A 22,957-nucleotide genomic window follows, 5' to 3' on the forward strand; every position below is an offset into this window, starting at 1 on the left:
CTGCTCCACTCAGGTGCTTGTGCATTTTAAAACATATACCACTTTGGAAGTACACAAATGCCTCTTTATTTATTTATTTTTTTTTCAGTGAACTCAACAATATAGGAGTCATAATATTTACTTTATGGAATTTTCTGGAGCAGTGGATTATCTGACTTGTTCAATCATTTTATTTCATGGCACACTTTACTGTAGCCATAAACTGTAGCCATATGAAAAAACAGTACATTAATAAATCCCTGAAAAGAAAAAATTTCTCTTTTTTAAAAGGACTTGATTTTTAATATTAAAAGTTATCTAGCTCTGAGAACAATGTATAATATGTAAGTCAGAGACCACAGTAGACAGAATAACTTAACCCTTCACAACTTTTATCGGTCATCTGTAAAATGAAGATAGCACCTACATAAAAATTGGCTGTGAGAATTAAATAAACTTTTGTGGCAGCAAAGTAGTAGTGCTCACTAAATAAATTTAATTAATACACAGTAGCTACTCTTTCTTTCAGTAAAAATCAAACCATGCATCCAGAAGACAGTAAAATACAAAACAAAATTATTTCTACTCTGAAAATAAAAGTCTTTTCACCCTATGTAACAGATGCCTGCAAAAAAGCGGTCAGCATGAGTTCCGTTTTGATCAACAAAACTTAAAAGTACTACCTGGATCAAACAAAAAAACACTGTTTATCATAGCTACATCTGCCTAAAATGTTTTCTCAGAACATGAACTGACATTGAATTAGTAATTAACTGGAAAACATTTACTACATAACATAGTATATTGTATATATAGCTATACTTAAGTTAATAATAAACAGTTATATTTTCATTCTGTAATGGAGGGTCACTAACTCCTAGTCAATCCTCTGATCCTTTAACAAAGTCATGAGTTATAGACCTTTATTCATGGGCTAAATTTACAGTCCCTCTCCTCTTTAGTTTTATATTAGCATCCACAAAAGTGCAAGAAGTTTCCATTGTAATTAGTTCAGAACTGACCAAATAAAAAACCATGTATCAGCTTCCTTTTACTATCTGTGTCAAAACAAAAAAATTCACCCTGTTGTGTGGTCTTCTACCAGGCCATTTAAGTAGTCAGCAGTAAGTCTCCTACAATTTTTTTTTTTTTTTAAATGATAGTCACAGAGAGAGAGAGAGAGGCAGAGACACAGGCAGAGGGAGAAGCAGGCTCCATGCACCGGGAGCCTGATGTGGGACTCGATCCCGGGTCTCCAGGATCGCGCCCTGGGACAAAGGCAGGCGCCAAACCGCTGCGCCACCCAGGGATCCCCAAGTCTCCTACAATTTTATATATTCATTTGGTCACTATACTCCTACCACTATCCATTCTTGTGACTTATTCTTTAGAATATACACTGATTTTCTATATGTCTCCCTCTGCCCCACATCGTTTAAGAGTTATTAAACTTTTTATTTCCTGTATTTTCATGTTGCATCTAAAATTTTATTACAGATATTTCAAGCATAGGAAAGTAGAGTTTATAATCCAAAATATTAACTTGCAACAAGAAATTACATTTTAAGAAATAATAACATCTCTGGTGTAAAGGAAACAATTAGTAAAATGCTTTTAGCCTTTTAAAATAGTTAAGTACCTGGCTCTGGAAAACTATGCTGATAATGAGGAGGACTATAAAACAGTGAATGGGGATCCCTGGGTGGCGCAGCGGTTTGGCGACTGCCTTTGGTCCAGGGCGCGATCCTGGAGACCCGGGATCGAATCCCACGTCAGGCTCCCGGTGCATGGAGCCTGCTTCTCCCTCTGCCTGTGTCTCTGCCTCTCTCTCTCTCTCTCTCTCTCTCTCTGTGACTATCATAGATAAATAAAAAATTAAAAAAAAAAAGAACTTAAAAAAAAAATTAAAAAAAATAAAACAGTGAATGATTTCCATAACTTTCCATTTTAAGAAAAAAAAGATATAAAATATATATAAAAACATGAATATATGTATATAATATAAATATGACTTTTGATTTTAAATTGTGCTAATAGTTAAGACTATTATTACTATGTTACTGCTGGATATAAAACCTATGGCCTAAGAATACAATATGTGATATTTTTATACAAATAACCATGATTCTTTAAGAATCTCACTACAGAGAAACCAAGCAATTCTATTAAAGCTTGCCACTGTTCAAAATAGTTTGGAGTTGTTTTAAATTGTATATAACTTTCAAAAAATTTCTGTGGAATACTTTCATTCTGGCAAAAGTGCTTTTATTTATTTATTTTTTTAAGGATTTTATTTTATTTATTCATGAGAGACAGAGAGAGAGAGAGAGAGAGAGAGAGAGAGGAGAGAGAGGGGGCAGAGACACAGGCAGAAGGAGAAGCAGGCTCCATGTAGGAAGTCTGACATGGGACTCGATCCTGGGTCTCCAGCATCACACCCTGGGGTGAAGGCAGTGCTAAAACACTGAGCCACCCGGGCTGCCCTAAAGTGCTTTTATCCTTTGTGCCCATGTGATAAATAAAAATTTGGCAAAACAACAGTGGCACCCAAAATCTAACCAAGAAGAAATTAAATAATTTTCCCTGAGCCTCTCTAGTCTGCCCCTGTAGAAAGTATCCAACAGAGGATAAAGAGCAATGTGTTCCTGCCTACATGCATGTTTCTTGTATAATGTTAATAAAACCTCACAAAAGATTAATATTTCTAAAGAATACAGATGCAAAAATCCTCAGTATATATATCCAGTAACATATAAAAAGAATTATATGCCAAGAGACCAAGTGGATTTATCCCAGAATGCAAGGTCCAAAAATTAATATAATACATTGTATTAATAAACTAAAGAAACAAAAACAGTAGAATCATTTCAACAGATGCAGAGAAAGCATCTGACGAAATCTAACATCCATTCATAATAAAAATACTCAACAAACCAGGAGTAAAGAGGTATGTGCTCCACATGAAGAGAATCTGTGAAAAACTCACAGATAATATGATCTCAATGGAGAAAGACTGAAAGTCTTCCCCCTAAGATCTGGAGGAAGACAAGGCTATTCACTTTTGCCACAGAAAAGAGAGCGCCTACTTGCTCCTGCCCAAGTCAATTTGCAACAGATCTGAAAACCTAGATTCAGGAAACTATCTAAAATAAAGAGAATATCATATAGTTACTGTATAATTTATAAAACTAAAAAAATTACAAGTAAAATATTTAGTCAATAATAGAGTCACAGTTCAATTAGAGTATATGAACTCAAAAGATTATTAATAGCAATTAGAAATTATAAAAATACAACTCGGAAAAATGGATATGCTCTGATATTACGTGAACAGAAGTGTACGAATGATATATCTACTATGTTAATTCTCGCTCTGTGAACTATATATATGACAAGAAAACCCCTAAAAGAAATGTATAGAAAGGATAATTTTTATGTATGGGTACTTAAGTTTCCAAACTTGTAAGATTTATACCCTTGAGCTTAAGTTACTTTATTTGACAAGATTTTCTGTATATATTAGGTATATAGGCAATATAAAAGCTAAAATCAAATCAAATTTTAAACTAAGAAACCTTGAAAATTAATTATAAATTTATTTTAAAAATTATATAAATTCAACAAAAACTTTAATTCTCAGCTAACTCTAATTTACTTCATGAAAAACAGAATATCTCTGAATTTCCTTTTGTAGTAAAACTCATCAGAAGCTTAGTCTGACAAGAGTAATTAATACACATAAAAATATTTCAAAGTTTTTGGACTAGAATCAAATAATCATTTCTAAAATGTAGTAGTAGTTACTTGGGAGGAATATTCTAGTAACTGTAAGAAAACAGTTCTCTGCATGAATCATGTAACTTCTTTTTTCTTGGTCTAGACATTAACAAAAAGGGAAAAATTATTGGTACTATTTTCTTAGTTCATGAGGATGCTGCAAAGCCTTTTCAGAAAACCAAAAAAGTGATATCCGAATTATCTTTCTTTCTTTCTTTCTTTTCTTTTTTTCTTTTCTTCTTTCTTTCTTTCTTCTTTCTTTTTCCTTCCTTCCTTCCTTCCTTCCTTCCTTCCTTCCTTCCTTCCTTCCTTCCTTTTCTCCCTCCTTTCCTTCCTTTCATGTATGTATTTATTTATTTGCCAGAGAGAGAGAGAATGCACACACAAGCAAGAGCAGCAGGCAGGGGGAGAGAGAGAGAAGCAGACCCCCTGTAGAGGCGGAAGCCCAATGCAGGACTCGATCCAGGGACCGTGGGATCACGACTTGAGTTGAAGGCCTAACTGACTGAGCCACCCAGGCACCCCTTAAACACTAAACTTTAACTGTGAGTTTGAACTACTATGAGCAATAATGATTTATTTCTGCTTCCTCAATAAAGAAGGAAAAAAGTTAATTCATATTATTAACATGCTTACCTATCTCTTTGCTGAGACTCTGAATTAAGTTAAAGCATCAACAAAAAGCATTCGATGGGATATTATATAACATATTATGTGCTTAAGTGGTATGTGGAAATTAATTTCCAAAATTTAAGACTATGAAATGTGTGTGTCAAATGCTCTGCAAAATAAGAACTACAAATCCCAAGTTTTATGACTTTTAGGACAGTGCTTCAGAACCTCAGATGAGTCCCATTATTAGCGAGATTACAGAAAAATCATATTATGTGTAGAAGAAAATGTATTACTAGTAGTTTATTAAATTCTACTCACATGGGTTGAAGCCCGGTAGTGACTGGGAGATAGGAGAAAATTATCAGTCTTACGTTATCTTTTTGCACCATAGCATAAGGGCAACTTAGGAATTTTTAAAATATTTATTTATTTATTTGGATTTTTTTTAAACATAATTTTTAAAAAGTGCAACTTTCATCTTATGTCTTAAGATTCTAAATTTCAGACGAGACTCCACTGTATTAACTGCTCACCTATAAGCTATTCGGAATAGCTTTTTGGTTTACTATGTTTATTCTTGGTCACCAAAATAAATTTTTAAAAACATAGATAGTTCTTTATTTTTTAAGTAAAACTCAGAGAAATGTGTTTACTTGCAAAAAGCTTGAGGTCTGAGGATTCCACTTCTCTTCTGGTCTTCCATGCCACGTATTTAAGATACTTAAACACACCTGAGGAAGAAGAGAAGAAAGCATAAACAGAACTGAGTGCTTTTTAAAAGCAAACTGTTGCAACTAGAAGCAAAAATGAAATGCTATCACATCAGAGTATCTGTTTTATGTACCCAAACAAAACACTAAGAGTCAATAAGAACAAGTTGGCATCTTCAGATGTGATCCAAGATCTGTATGGCATTATAATTCCTTCGTAATGAAAAATGAATCAGTAACTATTACATGTTAATACAAAGAATGTATTTTTTAATGAAAACTCTTTGCCAAACCAAAAAAAAGTTTCAGGAGGAAAAGTAGTACCATTTTACATTAAAAAGACTGCCCTTGGGGCACCTGGGTGACTCAGTCCATTAAGCGTCTGCCTTGGACTCAGGTCATAATATCAGGGTCCTGGGATGGAGCCTTAAGTCAAGCTCCCTGCTCAGTGGGGAGTCTGGTTCTCCCTCTGCCCATCCCTGCAGCTTGTGCCCTCTCTCCCTCTCTCTCTCTCAAATAAATAAATAAAATCTTAAAAAAAATCTCTCTCAAAATTTTTTAAGTTTTGAAAATGGATATGGCTTAATGGAAGAAATCTTCATTTCCCTATCTGCCTCTATATTCAATTGTTACAACATATTGTTTTGGTTGAAGTATACAGATAAAACCTAGCTTCACATAAACATGAAGCTGGAAGGAGAGGACCCCATCAGCCTCCTGAAAAGCCCTTGAGGATCTTCTGGGTTCCTCAGAACAAACTTTACAACACAGATAGATACTTGTTCACTCAGCAAGAATGAACTCAAACTATCTGCCAAAGAGAGGTCAAGAGGTCATTCTGGAAAAAACAGAACTGGGGACATTTTATCTATATTTGTAAACTAATAATTTCATATAATAGGCAACTGATTTGGAAAATAAGTGGTCCTTAATAAAGCAGAGAAGTCCATCTCCTTGCTATTCTTGTGATTACTCTGTGACTGAAATAATGCAAAATACACTAATTCATTTAGGATATAGTTGTATTAATAATTTAAAGAGACTTATATCTGAATAGCTCTGTATATTATTATTTAAGGTACTGTCAGACATTTGATTTTTAGAACATTCCTGTGACTATGAAGGCAGGTATTCTTACCTCTATCTATAGATCTAGAATCCAAGGTTAAATGTTACCAGTGTACAATACAGCAAAGACTATATAATTCAGGATATTCAACTCTCAGGCCCTTATGTGCTTCCCTATACCATTAAGTCTGTTTTTGTTTTGTTTTGTTTTTAGAGAGAGGGAGAGAGGGAGGAGAGAGAGAGAATGTTAAGCTGGCTCCACTCCCAGTGTGGAAGCTAAATCAGGGTTCAATCTCACGACCTTGAGATCATGATCTGAGCAGAAATCAAGAGTTGGATGGATGCTTAACTGAGCCACCCAAGCGCCCCTATACCATTACGTCTTAAGGAAGTAATTTCTTAAGTAAATTTTAGTATTTTACACTTAAATTCTATTCAGATTCTAGTCTCTCTCTTGAGTAAAGCCAACATTGCCATATCTTCTTTTCAGTTCAGTCAAAAAATATCTATTCTTCGCTCTTCCACTAAAGTAAGGTTTATTTATCTCTGGTTAAATCTCCTGCAATAAACTCACAAAACAAATCCCAGTTTTATGATTTAAGTTTATGAAGAAGACAAAACCAAGGGAAAACTTAATCCACCTTTAGTAAACCAGATCAACTTGAAAAACTTGCTTCTCTCATATCATCAAAGAAGTGTCTCCTTGTGAAGTCTATAAATTTTTTCTAACCATCTAGTAATTTTTAAACATGAAATACTTCCAGCATGGAATTCACTGCTGTAATTCCATCAAGTTACCCAAAATTACTTTGAAAAGTGATGATTGTTCTTTTAAATCTAATTTTAAAAGTTTTACTGCCGTATGAAATGCTTTTTATTATACCTCTTAGTCAACTTCCCTTTTAGATAGAATGCATCTTCCTATTTGTAAGAAAATATAAAACATTTCAACATAAATTAAGTGTCAAAAATAAGTTTACAATTATATGTATCATGAAAAACATGGATAGCTACGAAAGCAAAAAAAAGTGATGATACGCAAAAAAGGAATACAGAGTTGACAAGACCATGCTTTTGCCATTCAACTATCCTGAAGTACTTGTGAAAAGATAACTGGAATTGGAGATACAGAAAGTAAAAAAAAGGTGAGAGGCAAAGACAGACACTTGGCTCTACTACCTCCTGAGTGAAGAAAGCTCTCAACTGGCCAAGGAATATGTTGAGTAAGTTAGTCCCTCAGTAACTTCTTAAGACTCTAAGTGCGTCTCAACACTGTTGTTTCTGCCTTTTTTGGTTCCTTCTCTCTCTCATTCCTCAGGCTAATCTTTGCATATAGGAAAGAGAAGCACGAAGAAAGCCACGTAACTCTCAGAAAGAGATAACCAAAAGAAAGTTTTTGTTTAAATTACAAAGAACCTTTGGTTTCAACACTTTGGCATTAGAAACAAAAGGCCAAAATTATATTACCTTGCCATCATTATAAAGGTTTGGATTGAATCGCACGCTATGACCACCAGTTGTCTCTAGATTCACAAGAGGGGGTGAACTGGGATAATCTTGAGGAAAATATACGTCGAACTCAAAGCAGCCATTTGCATAAGGGGTGTCCGCTGGACCAGTTATCAGAACCTAGTATGCATATACAAATACACAAAAGTCCATGTCACTATTCCTAAACACTGCTTGCTATTTAGAAAAACACAATCCAACATGAAATAAGAACAACCTTCTTATATCCTATATACATTTCCACCAGAGTGTGTTAAAAATGAGGTTAAAAGTTAAAAATAACATGAGTAGGAAATGGTGTTAGATTAGGATTAAAGTTATTTAGTTCTGGTGAAAATGGGCTATTAAAAGAAAGATGGCATAACATCTTATGCCTTTTAATACTAAACCAAATACCTTTTAATATTAAGTTACTATTTTTCTGAGAGCTTTCCTTCATATTTCCTATAGTATTCAACAATTTGAAATTTTGCACATACTCATTATCACATCCACAAGGTAGGAGGGTAATTTTCTGCAATACATCTTCAGATAAGTTAATATTTTGAGAAGTAACTTAGTTTTAAGTATTTTTCTTTGGGATAATGAGACAAGTAGATAACAAGAATAAAAGTTTCTCATGTAACAATTTATGATAAAAAAAAAAAGGTTTTGAGAGAACAGTAGGTGTTTCTCATAGGGTTATTAGCAGTCTAAAAAAAAGCAGAGAACCCAAAATTGAGTATCAAAATTATTTAATGAATTTTGTTTAAGTCAATGATACTAATTGTGCAAGGCATGAGCAGCAAAGCCTCTGGTACTGAATAGCTGTGTGAAGTGTAGTGGCACTAGACAATCGGTGACAATTCTGATTTATGGTTGGGGGCTCCATGTTGGGATTTTTTTATTTAGGTACATCATAAGGTTTAACAGAGACACAGGCACAAGTCTGAACTTATGTGGTCCATTTAGTGATACAATACTTCCAGAAGCAATCATTCTATAAGTGGCTATTGTTTGTAACAAGGAAAAGGTAAGAGTGTGGTCAAATAGGCAGTCTATGAGATTTCTACTAAGAAATTATCCAAAAGAGCAAAACAAAGAAGTAAGCAGGCAAAAAAGCAAAATAGGTCTTCAAATCAATGTGTCAATAGTTACAGCTGTGTATCTAAGAAGACAGACTATGGAACCCAGAATTAAATAACAAATGTAAAAAATGGTTTGTCACCATTCCTGTCCCTGTCACGTGTCAAATCTTTCTAATTTTCTTGCTGTAGCAATCACTTAGAATTAAGGCCAGGTCACCACAGTGTTAAAACATAAAGGTGCAGTTATTTATTACTGTACTACCATTACTAATTCACAGATCTTATGGTTCTGTAAATATATGAATTTCCTAGAAAAGGAAAGAAAAAAAAGGATAATCTTGAAGACTAATAGTATAAGACACAAGACAAATATCTTAGGTGACAAGGAAGAAATCTTTACACTTTCATCTACTGACCAACATTAAATCCTTTGATACTAAGCTCTTAAAACTATAGGCTGCATACAGCCTTTACTCAAGAAAGGTATTTTGGCATTTTCTTCTGAACTGTTATTTTGAAGAGCAGTCTCATACACATACTCTAACATTAAAAAAAGGACTCTTTTCATGAATGTCCAAAATGGTCAAGAGAATTTTTATTTATTAAAATTCATGTTATTGTTAGTGCTCTGTATGAATATTTGAATAATGACATCAGCTAGAGAGACAAGAGAAGCAGTTGTATGTTCTACCTTCATAATGTCAAGTCGTTCCTCATCACAGCGCACAAACACACTGGAAGAGGATGAAAGAGGCAGTGAGGTTGACAGTGTCACAGCTTCCTGGGCAAGGCGGCGGGCTCGGGCGGCACTGTTTGCATCATTTGCATTTTTCACCTGAGACATGTAGTGGTAATTTACTTTAAAACCCAACTTCCCATCTTCATCTTCAGAAACCATCTCAAATGTATCTGAAAGAAGAAGAAAAGAACACTGAAAAAAAAAAAAAAAAGCACTAGGAACGGAGGATAGTTTTTATACTAACAATAATCGCAAATAAATCTCTAGCCCTTCTTCCACCCCACACGGAGAGGACTGAAGCATGGACGGGGAGTGCCGTCAGTGAGACTATAACAGTGATGTATGGTGACAGATGGCAGCTGTCACATTTGTGGGGAGCACAGCAGAAGATCCAGAGATCATGAGTCACTGCTGTACACCTGAAATTAGTGGAACACTGTGTGTCAACCATACGCAAATCAAAGAAATTTTAAAACCCCACAAAATGCAGAAGACTGTGAAAAAACAGGAACTATGCATGTTTATGTCACACCTACTGTTGAATGGATGGACTACGTAATGGAAGCAAAAGCAAGAAATGACTGTTTTTTAAAGATTTTATTTTTAAGTAATCTCTACACCCAACATGGGGCCTGAACTCACAACCCTGAGATCAAGAGTATGCTCTACGGACTGAGCCAGGCAGGCATCCCAAGGAAATGATTTTTGTCTACAACGTGAACACACTGATAGGTTATATCTATGCTATGACAATGTAAAGCAGAAGACAATTTATTCTTAATATGAGTGGTATATAATATTTTTGCCAAAATAATTCAGAATACTAAATGGCAAAAAGCATTATTACATTTCAATTTTAAAGACAAGAATAGGTAGTTATATATTTCCACTGATTCTGGAATCAGAAAACAAACGTCCTAGGCTGAAGCTTACTCTTTCATTACTTTTGGAATTTAAGTTAATGGAATAAAAAGAGGATTATTAGGGTAATCTTTTAAGTACTTTGAGAAAATATAATGGGCTAATTCTTAACCATCTATTGAGACAGATTTAGAAAAGACTTAAAGTTATTCTTTACTTAAAAACTCTGTATACAATAGAAAGAAAAAAATAGATTTGAACTTCATTTCTAGTTCAGATTATTCCACCCTAACCAGTTAGTTACAACAAAGAGATTTATATAAATTTTAACACTAAATCAAAACGACATACAAGAGGAAATACTGTCATTAGAAGCAACAGTAACTTTTTATCTTATGTTCAGATAATTCTAAATATATGGAAAAATTTTAGTCTTTTATTATAATTATCATTGATGCACTGAATCTCCCCAAGATATTTTTTTAAATTAAAAAAAAATTATTTATGATAGTCACACACAGAGAGAGAGAGAGAGAGAGAGAGAGGCAGAGACACAGACAGAGGGAGAAGCAGGCTCCATGCACCGGGAGCCCGATGTGGGATCCGATCCCGGGTCTCCAGGATCGCGCCCTGGGCCAAAGGTAGGCGCTAAACTGCTGCGCCACCCAGGGATCCCTCCCCAAGATCTTAATAAGTACAAAGTTCTATGCTAGACTGTTTGGGTTAAATGATAAATAGAAAACTAAATCTGGGGATGCCTAGATGGCATATCGGTTGGGCGTTTGCCTTTGGCTCAGGTCGTGATCCTGGGTCCAGGGATCAGGTCCCACATTGGGCTCCCTGCGAGGAGCCAGCTTCTCCCTCTGCCTTGTCTCTGCCTCCCTCTGTGTTTCTCTCATGAAAAAATAAATAAAATCTTTAAAAAAACCAAACAAACCCTAAATCTGCCTTCAAGTAGTTTATAATCTAGAAAAAGGGAGAAGACCTATAAAAGGTCACAGGTCTGTGCACTCCATGTTTAAAACAGGAGTGCCACAATATTTAATAGCTCTTTCAGAGAGAAAAAGAAACTTCTGGTGCATTTCTTGTGGAAATTATCACCAATTCTATAGGAGTAGAATCCAATCTAAGAAGAAATGTTGAGGGGTGCTTGAATGGCTCAATTGGTTAAGCGTCTGCCGTTGGCTCACGTTATGATCCCAGGGTCCCTGGATCTAGCCACTGTGCTTGAGCAGGGAGCCTACTTCTCTCTCTGCCCCTCCCACTGCTCCCTCATAACTAACTAACTAACTAACTAACTAACTAACTAACTAAATAAATAAATAAATAAATGTTGAAAGCTTTTAAAGCTTACTTTATCATATAGAACATATAACTGTTAACTGATCAAATGTACTGTCTTAGCAAAATTGATATTTCCTGTCAGTAAACTTGTGAACTGGAGTTCTTTCATCTGCCCGATTCTGCTGCCTTTCACATACTACAGAGATAAATTTCCCTTGAATTTTATAAATAGCAATCTGCCAGAAACAAACATGGACCCATTCCCATGTCTGGAGGAAAACTTTTCTACAACATATGCATAAGAGAACAGGATCTGCTAATACCAAACTTTTATTACAAGCTTCAATTATGGGCACCTGAGTGGCTTAGCTGGTTGAGAGTCTGACTCTTGGTTTCAGCTTGTGTCATGGTCTCAGGATCATTAAGATTGGGCCCTGCAACAACTCTGCTCTCATCACGAATCAGCTTAATATTCTTCCTTTCCCTCTGCTCCTCCCCCTACTCACGTTTGCACGTGCACTCTCTAAATATATAAATAAAATCTTACCAAAAATATTTTCACAAAGTCTTTGATATCCTCTTCAAAAGGTAAAAATTCTCCTTTCCTTGAATATGGGCTAGACTTAGTGACTTACTTCTAATGAATAAAGCAGAAGCAGTGGTATACAACTTCCAAGACTAAATCATAAAAGGCAGTGTGAAAGCACAAACGTGCTTTCAGAGAAGGTAGATATATGTGAAGATACTTAAGAAGTACTATGGAGAGGCCTATGTGGCAAGGAGCTAAGGCCTCCTAACAACAGCCACATGAGTGAGCTCAAAAGCATAGCCCCCCAAAGCCAGTCACGATTTCATGACTGAAGGTCCCTCCAAAATCTTGAGAGCAACTTTGTAAGAGACTGTAAGCCAGAACCAGTATGCTGAACCATTTCTGAATTCCTGAGCCATGGAAACTGTGATATAGTTAACATTTTAAGCACCTAAGTTGTGGGAGTAATTTTTAATGCAACAAATACATCATATGGAATAAGTTGATAAAATACTATAGAAACTAACCAGAGTCCAAAAAAGACATATAAACTGTTTTATTTTTATTTTTTTTTTAAGATTTTATTTATTCATGAGAGACACACAGAGAGAGGCAGAGACACAGGCAGAGGGAGAAGCAGGCTCCATGCAGGGAGCCCGACATGGGACTTGACCCCAGGTCTCCAGGATTATGTTCTGGGCTGTAGGCGGCGCCAAACTGCTAAGCCACCCAGGCTGCTTGTAGACAATATTTTTGTTACTTTGGTAATCATTTATAGTTATTATACTTTCCTGAATTCAAGTGCTTATTTATTTTTTCTTAAAGATGTATTTATTTATTTACTTATTTATTTACTTATTTATTATTTGGAGGAGAGAGCACACATGCAAGCATGTGTGTATGTGGCAGGGGTAGGGGGAGCGGGAGAGAGAGAATCTCAAGCTGACTTATTGCTAGGTGTGAAGACTGACAGAGGGGTTGATCCCACAACCCTGAGATCATGACTTGGGCTGAAATCAAGAATCAGACACCAAACTGACTGAGCCACCCAAATGTCCCCTGAATTCAAGTGTTTATCTTTTATTTTTATTTTTCTTAAAAGATTTTATTTATTTGTTCATGAGAGAGAGAGAGAGAGAGAGAGAGAGAGAGAGAGAGACAGAGAGAGAGGCAGAGACACAGGCAGAGGGAGAAGCAGGCTCCCTGCAAGGAGCCCGATGTGGGACTCGATCCGGATCTTGGGATCATGCCCTGAGCGGAAGGGAGACACTCAACTGCTGAGCCACCCAAGCATCCCAATTCTAGTGTTTATTAAACATAATGGTCATAACCTATCAATGTCTGGCACAATTATCCAAAAACATGAATTCCTTGGCAAAACTTACATTCTTTCTGAATAACAGCATATGCACTTCACCTCAATTCTTCCAATCTTAAGATGCTGAACAAGACCTTTCAAAGCTCTGCCTGAGTGCTTTATCATTTTCAGATATATCACTGCATGTGATTTTTATTGCAAACTTAGGAGGTAGGGTAGAGCAAAAGTTAAATGATTTATATGAAAGTTTCAAAGGCAGTATGACAAAAATCTATATATTTTTACTCTTGCTTTAATGTTCTTTTTCATATAGCCCAATTCTTTTGGCTGGTTCTCAAGGGTGGAAAAGAGGCACAGACAGTAACAGTTACTAATGGTCATCAGAATTTTGAATTCTGTGTTTATTTATAGGCTAGTACCTTACGGTGGAGGTTGATAGGCTCTTTACTTCAGTCTTGTCAAGAGTTTTAGAATTGGAAAGGCTATAAGTAAACTCTATGTAACTATGTTTTCCAAAGGCAAATCTCTTGGAATTCTAAAATGGTAACAGTAACAGACTTAGTCCAAAGTCCTAGGTCTTAGCTACTTTTACGCCAGGATATACAGCAATGGAGACTTCTTAAAATCACTTACTGCCTGTTTGTCAAACATTTGATTTTGTTTTTTTCCCCTAGGTTTCTAAAGAATCATGATTTCCAAATAGAACTAAAATATAGATATAACTTCAGAGATAAAAAGATGGTAAACATTTTTGCATGTGTGCACATATATATCAATATATATGCAGTGCACGAACACACAAATACATATGATATAACTCAGGGTGCAAGCAAATTTTTAAATCTTTAATTTACTAGGATACATTTCAGTAGCAGTTTACACAATGTGAAATGAGATCTCAAGAAATGAAGATTAAAATTTCAACTTACCAAACTGTAATTTCTTCATAACAGCCACATATTTTTCTTCAAGTGATTTCAATACTGATAAAGGTTTGGGTTTCATAGCCACCTTCTTTGAATATTCACCTAGTTTTTTTTCTGTTATTTGATATTTCAAGATAAATAACATAAACATACATTATGAAAGATTAAAACAAAAAACAATTAACTTCTAGAGTTACCAAAAAGTTACCCAACTCTTTATAATTATCTTCCTATTGTACCATTTAAGAATAAAAGATTTCTTTTTATTTCTTAAATGTAACTAATAGGCCTAAACCCTCACCTTCAAACCTTAAATTCTTAAAATGTTAGTTTTATCTAATCACGCAGAACAGCTGAAATAAAATATATAATACAGATTTATTTATATATCCTATAGATAAGATATGAAAATACTAATTTCAATTCTCACTTTGTCTTAATGTATTCTTTCCTATCCAATAGGAGGGCATTTCTCAATTTCATGACTATGAATAGGAAGGAAAAGAAATTGATCATGCATGCTGTCAGCCTACCAAATCTAGTCTTAATAATCATATATAATAGAAATAAATATTTTAAAATTAGATACTATTCATGATTAATTTGAAAACCTAACAACAAATTTTTAGGTAAAGGTACTTGCTTTGAAACCATTAGCAGAGAGGAAAGAGAGGCAGTTTAAAGTATACATCTCTGGAACAAAAGAAAAGCAGCACAAAAGCAGCAGTACTGTACCTTGATTGGCCTGCCGCAAACTGGTAGTGGCTGCATGGACGATCTCGGCAGTCTTCTGGATGTCTGGTACCAGCAGTGTCAGTCCTTCTGGTTCTTGATCAGATGCATCTGGTTTTACTCCTGTTTTAACATTTTCCCTTTTAGATCTGAATTTTTTTTTAATATGGAAAGAAATGCAAGGAAAATTAAGATTTTAGGATTGAAATATAAGTACCTCCATAAATCAAAATGTGGTTAAAAAAATCAAAAGGATAGTATGTATTTCATTTGACACATATATGATATATAGCTGAAAGTAGTTTAAACTAGACTCGTTGCTTCTGAAGTCATACAATAATGCATAGTATAATAAAATTTTGGGTGGGTTTTCTTTTCATATGCAAAAATAAATAAAAATAAGAAATAAACATTGTAGAAATACTGTGAAAAGACCCAGATACTTGATATGTCCTTGGATCCACACTTTTAAAAACACACTTAAAGTACTTATAAATACCTAAAAGCACAGAAATCACTTCTATTATCTAAAAGTGACAGAGGTGTATCCTCTAAGACTTGGGAGTCATAGGATCATATGTAGTTTTTCACATTAATACTATTTGTATTTCACTCAGAGTAAATGTATTAAACCCCAAGGGGAAAAATAAACAAGTAAAATGCAGGTTCACTGCTAGATTATCTTAATATAATGTGCTTTTATACATCAGAACTATATTTAAACACTAAGTTTTAGGGCATAATGATTTTAGAGGCATTCCCTATTCAGGATCTAAAATGTACCCCAACCTTATATCAAATTTTATATCATAATAGGATGCACCACAACGTCTAAGCGTATAAGGCATCAAAATGTTTCTTTAAATTTTCTAGATGAACACAGAATTTTAAGAGTCACTGAAGGTAACAAGTGAATATCAATATCCTTTTTTCTATTTCAACTCTCAGCACATATTATTTACAAGATAATCATTACACTATTGCTTAGATACTAAAAGTTTACATCTTAGATACTAAAATTTACATCTTTGTCAATTCATTAAATAGATTAACTTAATACAAACTGAAATCACATATAAATAAAGGTGTTTAAAATATTCATGCTAAGGTATGACCTAGACTACACATTACTTACTTTTCTAGTTGTATACCTAACCAACGAAACAACTTGGCAATTGTATTAAAACATATTTCACAAAGTGGGCATGGAGCCTTAGAGAACTATAGAAAGACTAATAGAAGGTAGAAGAGTTCTTAACAAAATGATATATTTATTTATATATAAATGAACTGTTCTTTAGCACAAAGACAAAAATCTGCTCAGAAGCAATTCAGTGCTTAACGTTAGGGAATATAAGAGGTAAATTAAGAACCACCACTCAGGTGGGTAGCAAGGGTAAACATGTATAGTATTATGCAAGTGTTTTGAACTGACTGCCATAGTGTGTGAAAAAACAAGTATCCACAGGTATTTTTAACTGGAAGGTATATTGCCTAACATGGCAAGATGACTTGACTTAATGTGTCACTGGGTTATTGTGTTTTCTCCTATGCTCTTCCTACTTTTCCTGGTATAAGCAGTCACAGAGAACATACGGCCAACTTTCCTTTGCCACTTAGGACCATTTAATAGAGGTTATATATTACATCATTTCAGTCATCAACTTCTGTATATGTACAAATGTATATGAACATATATGTTTGCATGTATATGTAAGGGCAATATAGTAAGTGAACATTTTAGGACTGAAATATTAGGCATTTTAAGTGCTAGAATCAAATAAGATATTGTATCTTTTATAGCTATGAAATAAAGTTGAGATTATAGCTTATAGTGAGTCTGATAATTTTCTTAATAAACATATAATTCTGGTAGATAAGCTCAAACAGATTCTCAACTTCTACATTTACCAACAGCTATACGCTGCTTGATAGTATTCCTTTTGAATTTATAAGGATTCTCTCTTCCTGCCAATTATAAATTATTCTCCCTCTAATACCAGGGCTTAAAAAATTCTTAATAGGGCTATTGACCATAATAGGAAAATAATAGTAAGTAGTTTGAAAAAACAGAAGAGTTATGGTTATAGCTATAGCTGTAATAAAGATGATTTCCTAAAACCTGTCATCAAACAGTTGATCCATTGTACGCTCAATGAAGATTTCACTTGAGAAACACATATTGCCAAGCAGAGAAGAAAGATATGGAAGTGAAGCTCATTTTTGCAGAATTAGGGTATTTTCTCCTTGAAGAAATAAGAATGTCTGGCATGGAGAGTCAATTGCATCAATGCAATTTAGAGCAAGTTATCCTTGGAAAAAGTACTCGTTCTAAATTTCAAGCCCTATACATGAATACCAATTTCCTAATTCCAGTTTTTAAAAGATTAGTAGGAGGCATTCCTATTATTACAATAGTTAAAATAGGATGGTAAATTTTATATATTTTTTGACCACCAAATGAGAAAAATACTTAAAAAGTACAAAAATCTACAAAAGATTAAAAAATATTTTTTATATCAAACGTGTGAAAGAAATGATCTTACATATCTCATTTGGAAGATAATGGTTAACTCATAAAACAGGTATTTTAGACCTTTACACCAGGTTCAAATGAGAAATTTTTATGTGAATCATCTTCTTGACAAACACATACAGGAGAAAAAGGAATACTGTCCAAAAGGCAAGAGTACTTCAAATATACGAAGAACACACACTCCCTGCCTAATGAGGACTACAACTAGTCATTGTCTAATATTAAAAACTACAGCCAGTAGGTCTCTTTTCTATAAAAGTTGCAGGTTACTGTCAACCCATATGTAGGCCCAGCTCATGAAAAAAGGCCATACCTTAGCTCACATCCTGAAGTCTGTGGGAAAAGCTATTTGAGTTCAAGGCACCTAGCTGGAAGTAGGTCTTTGAGACTGACAATGGATCCAACATGGTAAAAGCAATCAGCGACGGCCGCTACCATGGTATCCGCTGCTTTGTGCATACGTTGAATCTGGTTGTGATCACTGCCCTGAAGAAATACGAGGAATCAACTGAAGTTTCTACTATTGCACAGAATTATCTGCAAACATTTTCCACTATGCTGTGAATTCCAACTAAACGGCTAACAAATTAAGCAAATTTTGGCTCTGTGACATATAATCTGAACTAGGATGTGAGCAAAATGGGTAAATCTTTCTTGTAAAAACAAAAGAAAAAAACCCCATAACTCAACATTCAGTTATAGTGACCTGCCTCTGCTAACACTATCACCCAAAATAAGTTGGATTTTTGTTAAGACTAAATGCAAAATATTGGAATTATATTCTTTTATAATCTATAAACTGAAAACAGCTTAATATAGCCATTTTCTTGGTAGAGCTTTAGGAAAGATCATCTCCATTCCCTGCACTCCTAATTCTAAAGTCAAAACTATCACACAATTGAAACAAACATTTAAAAAGCAGAGCCATGTTGAAGAAGTAATCTGTAGACAATATGCTGAAAATGTCCAGATTCCAGAACTATTAAGAATTAGCATCTTAGAGAAGATTCTAAAACTATAAGCAAATGAAACTTCTATATTTTGCTGTATACCAATGGGTCACATAATACTCCATAGTTCTAAAGCTGTTTGCCAGAGATTAAAGTCTAAAACAAATTAAGATTAAAAATAAGCAGAAAGATTAAAAAATATTACTGTGGAGAACTATTTGCTTCTAATTATCTTCAGAAAACATGAAAATATTCTTGAAATGCACCAGTAAATGGAGCAAAGACTTGTGTAAGATGAATGCTTTCCACTGTAAAAACTTAATTTTTAGCTGATTCCCTTTTGTTTTTAAACTCTTTCCAAATGGAAGTACCAGTTTTAGTTTTCAACATGATTTGAAACTCAAACTAAAATCCTATCTTGGGAAGTATAAATGAGCACAATAAGAGAAGGAAATACTCAAAAGAGAGGTATGAGAGGGTTTTAATAATAAATCTTGATTTCTAGATTAAATAACAATATAAATTTTAGGTTAAACATCACAGGACAAAACGAAGGTACTGTGTACTACTGTGGAGTGGAATAGCCACAAATAATATGCTTCATCAAGAGACAATCCAACTGAGGCAAATAAAACATAGTAAAAACAAATGTTGGCACTGCCATCTCCATCACTGAGTAAAAGGTTGATGGACTACTAAACCTGTTCAAGGTCACCAACAAAGAAACTTAAAAAAATATATATATATGTATGGTTACAACAAATGCTTCTTCGCTATGAAACTAGGCCTCTTTCATTCTGTAAGCGTTAGAAGTAGAGGAAAAAGAGGTGGAACTAGGAAGTGTTTTTTCAACAGAAACAAAAGTAGGAGGCTGGAACTGAAATTCTTTGCTAACTGACTGAAGCCCTCAAAGAAATAACTTAAAGCAATTATAGTAAGAGAATCTGATAGAAAATATGCCTTTTTAAAAGGAGGTCAACTAAATCCTATTGCTTAGACAAAAAGGAATTGGATATTTCTACAAGAGAATTCAGTTACTTTTAAATACGATGAACTTCTTCAGGAAGACACTTTGAGATATCTAAGAAAACCAGTAATAAAGGAGGGCCACACTTCAATGCTGTTTAAGAGGAGTGCAATGTCCAGAGCATCTTAAACTCAGCATAGAGGCATTTGTGTTGCATCCTCACTAGCATTTCAGATTATTTGACTGATAGCAAGTCCCTCTTTCAAATTTTTGGTGGAATATCAAATACTAAATATAGTACATATGATTATTTGCCTACTGGAATCAAGCAGGAAAAGTCCACATATAAGATTAAAGATAAAACAATTGCCTTTGTTCCTGCTCCAAAAAAGCTATGAAGTGTTACATTTATTCAAAAGTAAAACCAGACTACTATGGCTATACTCTGTGTTTTGAGATAACACAGGTTGGAACAGTGAACAGAAATTCAATTTCACCACGACTGATATGTAAAAGCTGAAGGGGTAACATCTTCACAGTGTAGATGATTTTGTGGGCAACAGAATGAATTTTCACACTAGACAATTATATTTCAAGTGGAAATGATTATGTGTGTGTGTGTATAACAGTCTATACTTATATAAAAGTTTAAAGTATGATGCTACACATCCCTTTATTAATGGAAGTGTGTTGCTTTCGAGTTCTTTCATGCTTAAGTCTAAAATAAAATATGGATCAATAACTGGTCATATATGGGGGACTGTTTTTACTTGGTCTTCATTTTCAAAGATTAATTTTAGAGAGATCGAGTGGGAGCCTGTCGTGGGACTTAGCTCACAATGGTGAAATCATAAACTGAGAGGTAATCAGAGTCGGAGGCTTAATGGACTGAACCACTCAGGCGTCCTGCTTATTCTTTAAATATCAACTACTGCTATATAAATTCTCTTTTAGATTTTGAGGGAGAGAAAGAGAAAGAGAGAGAGAGAGCAGAGAGAGGGGGGAAGGGCAGAGGGAGAAAGAGAGAACAGGCTCCCCTGGCTGAGCAGGGAACCAGACTCTGGGCTCAATGCCAGAACCCTGAGATCATGACCTGAGTCGGAGGCAGATGCTTAACTGACTGAGCCACCCAAGTGCCCCTAATTCTTTTTTGACAAGGGAGTTAAAGATACTAGAAATATAAGGTATATTAAAATAGCAATAAAAGTCAGGAGATGAAAAAATAAGAGGGTGTGTGGGGGATAGGGAGAGGCTTTTTACAACATAGAGAAAACAATTTTATCACCTCAACACACTACCCTACAACACAGAGAAAACAATTTTATCACCTCAACACTACCCTAATTTATGCAAGTTGATACCAAATCAGTTTGAAAAGACAATAGAGGAAAAATTCATATACCAATAACTGAGAAATTTTCAGGAGTGCTTTACATTAATTCGTTTAAGTAAGAGAAACATCAAATGGCTAAAGCTGACTCACTCTTCACCTAAGTGATAATTATATAAAGTTGCTCCCTGCTCATGTACTAGAGAGACCAAAAAACAGTGAGGCTTAGGTTTACTTCAGTAATTTAGTAACTACTACTTAGGCACAACTCAAATGCTATGCACATCTAATGAAATATGCTGCCTTTTAATGGCCTATCATGACTTGAAAATTCTGAAAATTCTTCAGGGTAATGAAAAAAGATGAGTAAAGGGAAGTATCAGAAAAACTGTGTAGAATTTGCATTATTAAATATATTTTTATAATTATTAAAAACAAAATTTTCAATTAGAAAATAACTTTACTTCACTGTCAACATTTAAAAAATTATATATCCTGAATATCTAAAGCTGCTTCAGAAACAAATCCACCTCCCCAATTTCTAATTATTCACTGATGCACAAACTGAATTGTTCTTTGGAAGATAAGTTTAACTTAGTGGATAAATATATTTGACTGGGACATAGGAGATATGAGTTATCACAGGTCTGTCATTAAGCATCAGAGAACCCAGATCAAATCACAGTATTTATGGACCTTATTTTCCTTCATTTATAAAAAGAAGGATCCGAACTACCTGAGTTCCAAAGAGTCCTCTTATAATAAAGAAGATGAGATAAATATATATACAATGAACTACTACTCAACCATAAAAAAAGAAATGAATTCTTGCCATCTGCAAGGCATGGATGGAACTAGAGGGTATTATGCTAAGCAAAGTAAGTTGTCAATTAGAGAAAGACAATTATCTATGATCTCATTTATATATGGAATTTAAGAAATGAAACAGGATCATACGGGAAGAGAGGAAAGAATAAAACAAGATAAAATCATAGACAATGAAACTCTTAATTACAGGAAACAAACTGAGGGTCACTGGAGGGGAGGGAGGTAGGGGATGGGGTAACTGGGTGGTAGACATTGAGGAGGGCACATGATGTAATAAGCACTGAGTGTTATATAAGACTCATGAATCACTGACCTCTATCTCTGAAAATAATAATAATATTATGCGTTAATTGAATTTAAATTTTAAAAAGTGCATTTGGTAAAATGAGTAACATCAAAAAGTCTTCATATGAAAGGGCTGTCATTCATAATATTTAAGGAAGAGTAAAAAAAAGTAGAAAAAAAGTAGAATGTGCAAATTAAAAGTCTACTACTTTAAAAAACTTAGAATTATTACCATTTATCAATAGACATTCTTTTTTTAAAGATTTTATTTATTTATTCATGAGAGACAGAGAGAGAGAGAGAGAGAGAGAGAGGTGCAGAGACACAGGCAGAGAGAGAGAGAGAGAGAGGCAGAGATACAGGCAGAGGGAGAAGCAGGCTCCATGCAGGGAACCTGATGTGGGACTCGATCCCGGATCCCCAGGATCACGCCCTGGGCCGAAGGCAGGCGCAAAACCGCTGAGCCACCCAGAGATCCCACCTATAAACATTCTAATATATTTTAAATCACTCTTTGCTGCTAATTTAAAAATATCTATTCTCTAAAAAAAAAAGTCTCCTTATAGCTCTAAAATCTACAGATAACATGGAACAGCTTACTTATTGCAATGTGCATAGAAGGATTTGTTACAAACCAAATCTTACTCAGCAAGACACTTCGAATTCTGCAATTCAGAATGCTTAAAATAGCGTTTGAGATAAAGATAGTGGAGACTGTCCGGAAACGTAAAGCTCATATAATGTAATCTGATAAGGAATAATCATTTCATATTGTTATGTGATACTGTGGAGACGGAAGTATTAAATCAATTTATAATTTTTTTGTTAATCCCTTAAATAGTAGAATAAGTTGTATTTTGGCATTTGATCAAAGTGTTTTTCAAGAACCAGCTAAGCCTCTAGCCATTCTACACACATGAAGCCTAAGTGATCAATGAACTATTCTG

The 22,957-nt window shown here is 34.5% G+C and overlaps 1 protein-coding gene across 16 annotated transcripts in view; it reads right to left on the bottom strand.

Moving 5' to 3' along the window:
- Window positions 1–22,957, bottom strand: part of BIRC6 (baculoviral IAP repeat containing 6) — a 228,904-nt gene that overhangs the window by 12,499 nt on the left and 193,448 nt on the right. For 15 of the 16 annotated variants that reach the window (XM_041754078.1, XM_041754087.1, XM_041754089.1 and 12 more), the window contains 5 exons: window positions 15,118–15,263; window positions 14,386–14,496; window positions 9,417–9,634; window positions 7,617–7,778; window positions 5,025–5,102 (listed from right to left, as the gene is read on the bottom strand). In XM_041754078.1, the coding sequence (XP_041610012.1) occupies window positions 5,025–5,102; window positions 7,617–7,778; window positions 9,417–9,634; window positions 14,386–14,496; window positions 15,118–15,263 (715 nt within the window). Of the gene's footprint in view, window positions 1–5,024; window positions 5,103–7,616; window positions 7,779–9,416; window positions 9,635–14,385; window positions 14,497–15,117; window positions 15,264–17,963; window positions 18,137–22,957 lie in introns of those variants that run through there. The other variant, XR_005987661.1, reaches the window with a different exon arrangement.

The sequence above is a fragment of the Vulpes lagopus genome, chromosome 5 (assembly GCF_018345385.1).
Source record: "Vulpes lagopus strain Blue_001 chromosome 5, ASM1834538v1, whole genome shotgun sequence".
NCBI classification, from domain to species: Eukaryota; Metazoa; Chordata; class Mammalia; order Carnivora; family Canidae; genus Vulpes; species Vulpes lagopus.